The 11,051-nt window shown below is 41.8% G+C and overlaps 1 protein-coding gene across 5 annotated transcripts; it reads right to left on the reverse strand.

Annotated features, from left to right (window-relative positions):
* Positions 1-59: 59 nt before the first annotated feature.
* Positions 60-10,744, reverse strand: fubp1 (far upstream element (FUSE) binding protein 1). 5 transcript variants are annotated; one of them, XM_086273374.1, is made up of 20 exons: positions 10,582-10,744; positions 10,042-10,165; positions 8,257-8,292; positions 8,084-8,120; positions 7,942-7,988; positions 7,762-7,833; positions 7,613-7,670; positions 7,286-7,448; positions 7,093-7,191; positions 6,891-6,986; positions 6,697-6,799; positions 6,190-6,429; positions 5,726-5,886; positions 5,476-5,627; positions 3,840-3,916; positions 3,187-3,312; positions 2,786-2,860; positions 2,256-2,319; positions 693-852; positions 60-453 (listed from the first exon to the last, which is right to left on the reverse strand). In XM_086273374.1, the coding sequence occupies exons 1-20, from the start codon at positions 10,672-10,674 to the stop codon at positions 445-447; spliced, it is 1,992 nt and encodes a 663-aa protein (XP_086129500.1). In that variant the 5' UTR covers positions 10,675-10,744; the 3' UTR covers positions 60-444. The 5 variants fall into 5 exon arrangements, with proteins under 5 accessions (XP_086129500.1, XP_086129501.1, XP_086129499.1 ...); XM_086273375.1 differs by having other exon boundaries at positions 60-852; positions 10,075-10,165; XM_086273373.1 differs by having other exon boundaries at positions 60-850; positions 2,257-2,319.
* Positions 10,745-11,051: the final 307 nt, after the last annotated feature.

Below are 11,051 nucleotides of genomic sequence, written 5' to 3' on the forward strand. Positions count from 1 at the left end.
TCACGGTAAAACAAAAACAATCATACAGAAATACATCTCCACCCCAACTTACCAACACAGGAGGTTTCAGTTTGTTTTATTGCAAAAAAACACAACAGGCAAGAGCAATTTTTAAAACTGAGATGATTTTACATGGTAATGTCTACAGTTTAATAAACATGACTTCTAACCACATTTAATGTAGATACAGGGCTGGAATGACCATATGTATAATTACCTCACTAAAAACAAAGCATTTACAAGAAAAAAAGAATAACAAAATGGAAAAAAAAAAAAAGAGAGAGAGAAAAATCAAAGAGGACGTGTTCGCCGGGTAATCTGCCATCTATGTGAAACACTTTCAAACCAAGGAAATTTAAGATCTTCATCAAGGCGTCTGCATCCAAACATTTAACAAAGGATTTTGTTTCGACAATGTAGCATTTACTTTATGTCCACTTCACATTACTGGCCCTGTGCAGAAGAAATACATAGAAGATACATTGCATGTTAACAGCAGAAACAGTGGACTCAGCTTCCCAAAATAAAAAGCTAAAAAGCCTGTGTAGGAAGGAAGGTGGTTTTGGTTAAGTGTGTGAGGCTGCTGCGGTCACCGGAGCCCTGTGAAAACCTGAGGAGTGAAGCGGGTTACGGTGCAAAACGACTGAGTGTACGTGAATGTGGACAGCGCATTATTATCGGGGCGGGTGTACCTGGGGAGCTTGTGGCGCCGCGCCCATCGGCTGTGGGTTGGCCGTGCCGTAATAAGCGGCCTGCTGCCGGTAGTACTCCGCCCAGGCCGCGCTGTAGTCCGGCTGGCCTCCAGGTTGAGAGGCAGCCGCTGCCGCTGTGGCCTGAGGGGCCGCTTGACCTCCAGGGGATAAAAATAATAGAGAAAAAAATAAGTTTGTACAGCCAAGAAGCTCAAGGTCAAGTCTGAAGTTTTCTCACTGCACCTAAGAGACACCATGATAAAATTCATGAATGCTTTTTATAGAACTAAAATATAAGGAACAGAAAGCCAAATATGCTTCTCTGGGTTAGTTACACAAGCCAACAAGGCAGCTATTCAACTAGGGAGGCTCCTGGTGACTCATCTGCTAGACACTCAAAGAAAATAATTTTATTTAAAAAAAAAATAATAATAATGAGTCTTTAATATAAATTTAAAAAAAATAAAAATCAGGCCAGTTTAACATGTTTGAAGTCATTAGTTACATTCCACAGGAATCAAATTAACTTGTACGTGTCACTGAGCGTGGCACTTTGCATTTAATGGTTATGTGGTCAGTTCATGTGGGATTTGAACATTAAATCGACCTCATAAGTGTCAAGTCAACACCCTGCCGAAAGATATCTACTCGTTTGGCTGTGAATGCCCTGTTCACTACCATGGATTCCTCCTCTGCGTTTACTTTTTTTTTTTACCAGTTTTGGAAATTAAATCAGTGAGAGAATAACAAATATACGGAATAATAATAATAATAATAATAATAATAATAATAATAAGCAGAAGAAGGAGAAGAATAATAATATAAAAGTAAAGAAGTAGAAGTATATAAAGCAGACCAGCCAGACAAGAGCACGACAAAGGATATTAACAACCATTAGACATAACACAGCTTTCCCAACATACATTCAGCTACTATTAAATAAATTGTAAAAGTAGAACAAAAAAAAATTCAGGCCACAGTAAATGCTTCCAATCTTGTCAGATTAGATTTATAAGAAGGGGAACGAACCCGCCACTGAGGTCTCTTGGTGGCGGGTCAGAAACCTTCTTCCTTTCTATTGGGCGGCTGCGAGAACAGCAACTCTACTAGCAAGAGGGCTGCTTGTGGAGGCAACCACCCTTTAACATCAAACACACTCATACTTAGAGCTGGAGGAGCGATGAGATGTTATTTAACTAGACAAAAGCCTAACCTATGCTGTGTTAGGAGTAGTACGCTTGTTTTCCTCCATGCTAGCATCCAAAACCACAATAAAGGGTTATTACACCAGGCTTTAGTTTCTTATACTACTATACTATATACACTAAAGCATGCTGATCTTGGTCTTACTCTCGTTGAATGAATGTAAAGTCTATGATGCAGCATGTGCAAGTAAACATTTATAACTCATCCAGCTGAAGAAACAGAAGGTGGAAATGGGGAGGAAACAAACCAGTCACATTGTTCTACAGATGTGCATGTCGGGTGGCAGTGAGAGTTACAGCGTAGGGTTTCAGACATATCTGCGGCGCGTTTTAGCACAAAACCCTGCTCGAGCACTCACCTTGTTTCTTATAATACTCCTCCCAGGCTTTCGTGTAGTCCTGAGGTTGCTGACTCTGTTGACCTGCAGAGTGAAAAGGAAGAAACACGTTAGAGCATTCAAGCATCAAATCGAACCACAAAACATAAACAATGACCCTACATTGCTTATATGCACAACCCCACAAGTCAAACACTCATCATTTAACTCCACAAAACACACACACTCAATAACAGTAAAACATTCATAGCACATGGAAGACTGTGCCATCAGTGTGGATAAAGCCCTGACTTAGTCTAGAAAATAATCTACTCTGAGCTGATAAAGGTGGATCTGTGTCCACAGCAGTCCTGCAGATAGTCAAAGTGTCCCAGTCTAAACAGCACAGCCGTCAAAAGTCAAACAAAGTGGAGGCACACTTGAAAACGCTCCACGGCAGGTTAGTAATGCTCACAAATACCCAGACCTGAAAAAGAAGCTGACTAAATGGCCGAGGGCTGTTTAGACTGTCTTGTGTTAAGAGGTGTACACTGAAACTACGTTCATATACCCATTTTCTTGTAATATTCCTCCCAGGCCTTGGTGTAATCTGCCTGTCCACTCTGACCTGCAGCCTGTGGGTCACCTGTTAAAGAAAACGGTACTTGTAATTAGTCAATCATTCTCAGCAGTTTGTCCTCCACCTGCCTGGGTTGGGCTGTCAGCCTAGGGGTGGTGGAGGAAAACTACCCTGTTCCTGGGGTATTTAAAAAAATGTTAAAAAGCTGCTCTGCAAAAGCAAAGTCATTTAAAAGTTGAAACCAAACCAATTTGTGTTTGTTAGTAACACAAATGAGACATGAGCACAGCACACTATCAGGTAAGTCTACTGAACTACACTGAGCTTGTCTGAACACTTTCCGTTTCTTCTGCTCCTCTGCTTTGCTTTAAGTGAAAAAACACTCCGGTTACCTTGGCCGTTGGCTTGACTGGTGCCGGGCGCTCCGCTGGTCGGGGTCATGGGAGCCTGCGGCTGCTGGCCGTATTGAGCGTAGTACGCTGCCCACGCTGCTGCGTTGGCATCCGCTGCTGCTTTATCTGCACGCAAGAAACAAGCTGGTAACCACACAACAGCCAGGACTCATTCTGGCAGCAGCAATGTTGTGCCTTACTGAAGACGTGCAAAGGCTAATGCTAGCCAACTGTAATAAGACACCATGTATCGTCAAATCTGCTGATGTAATCAATACTTGTGTTTTAGCACATAAATCTCAAATGCTATAATATTTTGAAAGCAAATATTTTCAAGAAAAAAAAACAAGAGTGTCAATAAAAGAGCATTTACTTCTGTAATTACTTTTTGTGCCTACAGGGGGCACTGCTTCTCCCCAGAGTGCAAATTCATAGTTAAAAAACAAAGCACTGAGCTCTTTGGCCCTGAAACTTCACCCTTTAGCGCTTTCCAACATTTATCCTGTTTGTTCCATTGTTTTTCATTTTGTTTCTGTTGGGTCGCTGTATTTTATGACTAACAGATATACTTTCTAACCTCTGAGTATGATTTCAAATATTAAAATATGGCAAAGGGCTTTTCACATCAAATGCCCCCATTAGCAAATACTCACTTGGATCAGGCTGGCCCTGCTGCCAGTGTGGGTAGCCGTTGCCCCATCCCTGAGGCTGATATGGAGCAGGAGGACCACTGAAGGAAGAAAATAAGTAACCATCATCTCTCAGTCAGCCATGTTCAGATATTCTTACTATCAAAGAGGAGGCAACTAGGGCTGAACGATATATCGCATTTGCGATAATATCGCGACATGATCAAGTGCAATTTTCTAACCGCAAAGGCTGCGATTATACTGCGATTATATTATACAATTCATGGGCTGCATCCTCCTGAGGCCGCATTTGTAGACCGATTACGTCACAGCGACGCGCCGAAGGCTGTCCAAATTACTACCATATCCCAGAATTCATAGCGCGGCCCAGCCAAACTCCAGTTTCCAGCAATGGCGGCCGCTACTAAGTTTTAAAATTACTCATACTAATCTTTCTGGGTCACAAAATAAACTTTTAACATATTTTCAGGCGAGAAAGTAGTTGTGTAAACATCAAATATCTGCTCGGTTTATCAAGATATCCCATATTTGCAAAAGTGCTTCGACGTTTTCAGAGGCGTCTGCTACCCACCAGCTCGACAGCTAGCCGGGAGCTCGAGGGTTACTGATGCGGCCGAGAACGGCACAACTCCCGGCACATCATTTTCAGATCACCGCGGAGTTTCGCTGCTCGGGTTAAACGTAATATATAAGTCACTTAGACAACCTAAAAATGTTATTGTTGGGCTTTTTTCAGTGTTTTGTTTGTTCGTGAGTAAATCGGTTTGGCTGAGATTAAAGTTATTAGATTAGATAAAATAAAACTATTAATCCCCCGGGTGGGTTCCTCCTTGGTTTTCACACAGCTGACTAAACGTCAAACAGAAAACTTATTAAACAGAAGTATGAGACAGTCGAGAATTTACACCAGTGTCTGGTTATATTTTAGATAGCAAGAAGCAGACGGCCGAGTTTATTAAACTCCACCGAGACAGCGGTGACGCTAATCAGAACTAGACCGTCCAATTTCACGCCTTTAAACTTTAAAGGCGTGTTTGTGTGTGTGTTTATACAATTGCTATTATGTTTGCACTTTATGTGTAATGTTACTGACTGCAGAGATCAGTAAGATGTGTGTATTTTTTATTTATTAGTTTTATTTATTTAATATTATTTTTTAATTTAATGACTGTCTAGTAGTTCACAGATGTTGAAAAACTGAGTGTGGTAAAGCCACTGATTTTTTTATGTATATTTCTGCAATCTGCACATTGTACTGACTTTCATTTTAATGTTTACACCAGGGTTCCTTGTCAGCACTTTATGCTCAGATGTTTGTAAGCTAAAAATAAACTATTGTGTATGTTCAAATATACTGTTGTGATTGAAGAAGTTAAATAAAAATGTCAGTCATCAATTCATGCATCACCTCATGTCATCATAACAGAGGTCTGTCTTCCAGGAAAGAACAGTTTAAAATTAATGTAATATAGTATTGGCCATACTATATGATGTATTGCTTGTCTTTGTTTAATAATACAGAAGACAAATACCATAAAAAAATAATCGCATATCGCATCACAATCGCAATATTGGGGCAAAAAAATCGCAATTAGATTATTTTCCATAATCGTTCAGCCCTAGAGGCAACTGTACTTACTGTGGTCCGGGTGGGCCCTGATTGTATGGTCCAGGATTGTATGGACCCATGGGAGCACCAGGGGGTCCGGGTGGTCCTGGAGGACCATGTGGACCTGGTCCTCCATGTGGGCCAGGAGGGCCATGTGGGCCACCCATGGGAGTGACAGGTCCCTGATCAGAGAAATGGTGCGGTCAGTATAAGAGGGGTAAATAAAAAATAAATACCGGAGTCTTCACATGGAGGCTAATTATAAAAACAGTTAACTCACCCCAATTTTCTCCTCCACTAGTTGCCGGGCGTAGTCGATCTGCTGAGGAGACCCTCTGACTGTAAACATCTTAATGTTGGGGTCAGCGTTGGGCGGAGGATTCCTCTGGAGCTCGATTCTGGCTCCCGACTGCTGGCTGATGCCCTTGATTGTCTCACCACCTGGAAGAGAAACATGGTCAGAGTTTACAGGGAGAAAAATATTTTAACCGTTTTGGTTGACCCTTTCGTCTCTCTGATCTCTCTACCTTCACCGTGTCACTCTCTATTGTGTGTTCAGGTCTCAGATTATAGGGTTGGGGTTATCCATCAGCTTGTCAGCGTGGTGCATGAGTTTTCATCACAGACCATACACATTTTAAACCATTATTTACTCCATAAGGTGATTACTAAGAGTGCACTACACTCCTAAAGTTTGTTTTAATAACTGAGCTCGAGCCCCACTGCTGTTGAGGAGCGACTTACCTTTCCCAATGATCAGACCAGTCTTCATGGTCGGGACCGTAAAGGTAAACTCTTGGAGGCCACCAGGGGGGCCCATGTTCCAGTTGCCCTGACCGCGACCGCGTCCCCTGCCACCTCCATGCCCTGGAGGTCCTCCCGCCTGGACGCTCCGCAACAGGTCGGAAATGATTTCTGCCGCGTGCTGAGCCTGGTCAGGGGGACCCATGATCTGCGCTATCCTGTCTGGTGTGGTGCCATCATCTGGAGAGAGGAAGGAGGGCGATTTGAGACAACTGAATCACAATTTCAGCTTTGATTTCTATTACTGCTGTCACATTAAACAAATATATACTTTTCTAGTATTTCCTCTAATTATGCCTCTAACCAGCGATGCACTGTGCATGTGTTCAGGTCTCAGATCATAGGGTTGGGGTTATACATCAGCTTATCAGCGTGGTGCATGAGTTTTCATCACAGACCATTTTAAACTGCTTGATTTGCTTCATGAATGTCATGTTAGATGCTCACCTGGTTTGAACTGAATCCTGACGCCTGTGTCATTCTGAATTTTCTTGATCATTTCTCCATTTCTCCCGATAACAATTCCTACTGCAAAACGTGGGACAGGAACCTGAACAATAAGAGGACAGAAAAGCAAAATTAACACGATCCAAAAACCCTGGTCAACAACGTGATGAATTAAACAAATGACAAGTACTGACATCTAAGCTGTCTCCTCCAATCCTTGAACCGTACTCGCTCCTCTGCTCCCTGAAGCCCTGATCTCTAATCAGCTCCATCACCATCTCTTTGGCTTGCTGGGGAGACAAAGTACATATTATTACAGTACAGTCTCCATGTGGAAGACTTGGAATTTAAAAAAAAAAAAGTTTTATGACATCAAAATCCCAGCTGAAGTCTCACCTGAACTTTAAAAGGTTCTCCTGAAATGCGTAGTGGTTTGTCTGCGCCTGTGTTTTGGGGCCCATCTTGGATCATGACCATTTTCACTCCAGCTCGTTCCTGCAAATGAGAAAATAAAACAAAAGGTGAGTCAGTAGCAATCACATCTAATTATCTCTATATTTTTTTTGTCTCACTTTGACTTGAGGCTCACCTGAAGGCTTTTGATGGTTTCTCCTCCCTTGCCAATGACAAGTCCGGCTTTAGAAGCAGGTACCATAATCTCCTGAACAGTCATTCCTGGGCCGTCGTTGTGGTGGAACGCTGGGGCCGGACGCCCCTTCTCAACGATTTCTGTTAGTAGCCTCTTTGCCGTCCTTAAGGGAGAAAAAAAATTACCATTTTGTTTAGTAACGGATAGTAGGGCTGCTCGATTACAGCAAAAATTATAATGGCAACTTTTGGACTTTGGTCAAAAATACATTGCTGCCCACACCAGCTTCCACGGGAATTCTGCATATGAAACAGGGGTGACACTTACTGGATTGATTCTGGTAATCCTGTTAATGTCACCGACCGATCTGGCATCCCTCCGCTGTCTACAAGAGAGAAGACACTGTAAACACAAAACCCTCCAAAAACAGTTGGTATGCTCCGACTTCTCAGCACTGGCAGCAAATCCAAACCTACCAGGGGCAATCTGTATTTTGCACCCAGACTCCTGCTGGAGACGTGATATTTGTTCACCTCCTCTTCCAATAACTAGAACAGGCAATGACAAAAACCAAGTATAAATATCAAATTCTAAGAGCACAGAAGTTATGCTTTTTGGGTTGTTTTTTTTTTTTTTTTTTTTAAACAAACACTTACTGAAGCCAACCATGCCATCTGGGACCTTGAATTCTTCTGATGTTGACCTTAGGATAACGGGAGATTAATCAACATAAACTTTATAATACAATGAAGCCAAGCACAGTATGTGAACATGTTTAAATTGATAATGCCCGTTTACCTTGGGGGACCAGCCATTCCTCCAATACCTGAAAAGGCTGCAAGAAGACGACCAATTAGCCAAAAGAAGACTTAATAAAATAAAATACAATTTTGAAGAACCAAATTTCACATTCTTGCACATATTTGGCCTTTTTAAAGTAGTAAATACAACTGCACCTTCAGTTCACTTACCATCATTTGTAGCCACTTTCTTTGTCTCTGGTTGGTCTGTGAAAAAAATGACATAACCAGTGTAAGTACCTCTCATTATTCCCATGCCACATCACATTATTAGCTCCCCCCCCAATCAAAGAAAAAACAAACTGATTTTACACATCTAAAATTCATTTGTCAACACTACGTGGAATTTAAACAGTTCAGACAGCTGGATTAGACGCTCATCTGCCAGCTTCCTGCATGCATACTTGGCTTGATATCCTATCTGAAGATGTTTAGTCCTACTCAACGCTGATGCTAAATCCTCAGTTTTGTTTAACATAATTCAACAATACTCTGCAACACAGAGCTATACTGTAATGTTCTATCTGCCAGATTATTCAAGCAGCCAGAGTCCTTGCACTTATTAACTCAGTAATGAAGTCAATTCATTGGCTCCAAATTAGAAATAAATCACCATTGAAGTCCCTGTATTTGTTCAGCTCTCAAAAGTTTGTTAACCCCAGTTCTGACTTGATCAGTGCCTATAACCCGATTATACCTCAATTATACCTCTCAAGCAGGATGTCAGATTTTTCAGAAGAACACCCCCAAATTGTTTTTCCAACTCAGAAATCCTGAGATGTCCCGCTAATCCCGATTTAACAATCTTAGATGAGGGTAGAGAACATAAGCAACAGAAAAGCTGTAAAAGTCTGTAAATCATCATTGTGGATTTGCGACTCGCTAAATAAGACATGCTGAGATCAGTGACCAGCGTCTATACAGGAACATGCTGCAACTCACTTTTTAAGTGAGGAAGAAAAACCCAAAACAAAAGTAGAACAAGAACTGTGCTGCACTGCTAGTAATGCGTTAATAGCTCTGTCTTGCTGAGGAACAAAACAAATCCTGTTTTTCAGCCTTCGCTAGTGGAACGCGCTAAACTCAGGAGTGTCACTCCCAGCGCCAAGATCTGAGGCAAATACAAAGCAGCATTAAATCCAAGTGTCCTGAAGGTGCTTTCAGTTGCACATAAATCATACTTCCGTGCCAGAGCTACAACGTAATTATTGGAACTCCATTTTAACCCTACGCCCCAACCTTCTACATACAACAACTACACGTCAGGTCGGCGCATACCCCAACAACTTGAATGCTGAGGAAGTTAAGAGTTAATAACTGTGTGTGTGTTAACTGGTCTTATTTCTTTGTGAAGTACAGTTTGTTTGTTTTTTATTTTATATTAAGTTTCCAAACCCAGAGAAAGTAAATAAACCCAGATTAAGCATTATAATGTAATTAAAACCATGATTTTTCCCCCCAATCTTTTCCAGACTTTATAATCAGTACATGTGTGAACCAAGCAAACTGGAAACTGTCATGCTTTCATTTTGGACCACATTAACCACCAAAAAACATCTACTTAACCCGTTTATAGGCTAGTAAAGCTAATTACACCCACTCACGCCTTAACCAATATTTGCCTCCAGTCTGGTCCACTCAATCAAAAAATAATAATAATAATGATTTGACACATGAAAATATTTACAAGACATTAGAAGATAAGGTAAAACCATCACCCTAAACACATGCCATGTGCAACATACTGCTGCTTTTTAACTGGTTAGTAATAATGTACAGTGTTAGATCTAAAGGTGAAAATTCACACTGAGAGGAAAAAACGATTAAAAAAAACAAAATAACTGGGTTATGGACGTTAAAACAGAATAAATGCATTTCAGCAGCTGCTAAAAAATGAAACACAAAGGCAGGCATTAACTAGAAAGACTTGCATTGAGATCGATTTGAGCCACTGACCGATATTCAGGTTAGGCATGGGAAAATACCCACCAGCGTCCTCCAGGGGCCTTTTCTGGCCCCCGTAGCCGAACTCGTTTGTCGGGGGTGCCGCAACTCCGTCCCCGCCAATCTTTGCTGCGATCTGAAAGCAAAAAATGAAGCAACAAGAGAACACGTGAACTCCCGAGATCATGTATTTGTTGTTCGTGTCTCTTAAGGTGCGTTTGGAGAGGAGAGGCGTGCTGCCTGCGGCCTACTGTCCTAGCCGGAAGTCCAACAAAGGGGAGCTTCAGGTTTCACTTTAGCAAATCGGTTAATTTTGCTACAACACAAAAACACCAGCTTGCATTTAACTTATACAATTATTATCTTATTTTTTAACCACTCTAAGCTGCGATCTGTTGTGTTTTCCCGTCTGTTTTCGTTTTCAGAGTAACGCAACGTTAGCTTAGCTCAGCTACCTTCAGAGCACAACGACAGAAAGCGCCGAAAACTCGCAATTCGTTCCCGGCCTGCGGGATATTTTTAGCCCGAGTGATTCCGTAGTCGTCTTCTCACCTGTCGTGCTCGTTGCAGAGCGTCTTTAAAAGCGTCGTTCATGCCGCCACCGGCGTTTGAGGACGGGGGAGCCACGTTGCTGTAGTCTGCCATATCTGCCTGCTGCTGCTCTTCTCCTCCTCGGCGCGATAAGATGGCGGCTCGGTCTCACAAACGGGAGGTGGTGGGAGACACGAGAAACTCGCGGGCCAGTGTTTGCTCTCGCGATAACGGCCTCACGTGTGTCACCAGAGGAGATTTGGAGCAGGAATCAGTATCAGACGACCTTTGAAATGTACTGCTGTAGAAATACTTCTTTTGAAATTTTACTTGAGTAAAAGTGCAAAAAATATGAACATAAAAGCGAAAAAATTAAACATTCTTATCGTGTTCAACAGCATGTTTCAGAAGATCACTTTTAACACTGGTTTGTAATAACTGATAGATAATTGGGGCTGATTTTAAGCTTCAGTTTAAAAAAAAAGCAAACT

Source organism: Aulonocara sp. 'chitande type north' Nkhata Bay, linkage group LG18 (genome assembly GCF_057382095.1).
Source record: "Aulonocara sp. 'chitande type north' Nkhata Bay isolate Kocher_YH1m ecotype deep benthic linkage group LG18, A_spYH_male_GT1.1, whole genome shotgun sequence".
NCBI classification, from domain to species: domain Eukaryota; kingdom Metazoa; phylum Chordata; class Actinopteri; order Cichliformes; family Cichlidae; genus Aulonocara; species Aulonocara sp. 'chitande type north' Nkhata Bay.

Bases quoted from the DNA above. Each gene is read 5' to 3' on its own strand.
- fubp1 (XM_086273373.1), bottom strand. From the start codon at position 10,674: ATGGCAGACTACAGCAACGTGGCTCCCCCGTCCTCAAACGCCGGTGGC. The intron at 7,989-8,083 runs GTAAACGGGCAT...CGTTATCCTAAG, and splicing joins GGAATGGCTGGTCCCCCAAG to GTCAACATCAGAAGAATTCA. The intron at 2,861-3,186 runs GTAACCGGAGTG...TTTCTTTAACAG, and splicing joins CAGTCAAGCCAACGGCCAAG to GTGACCCACAGGCTGCAGGT.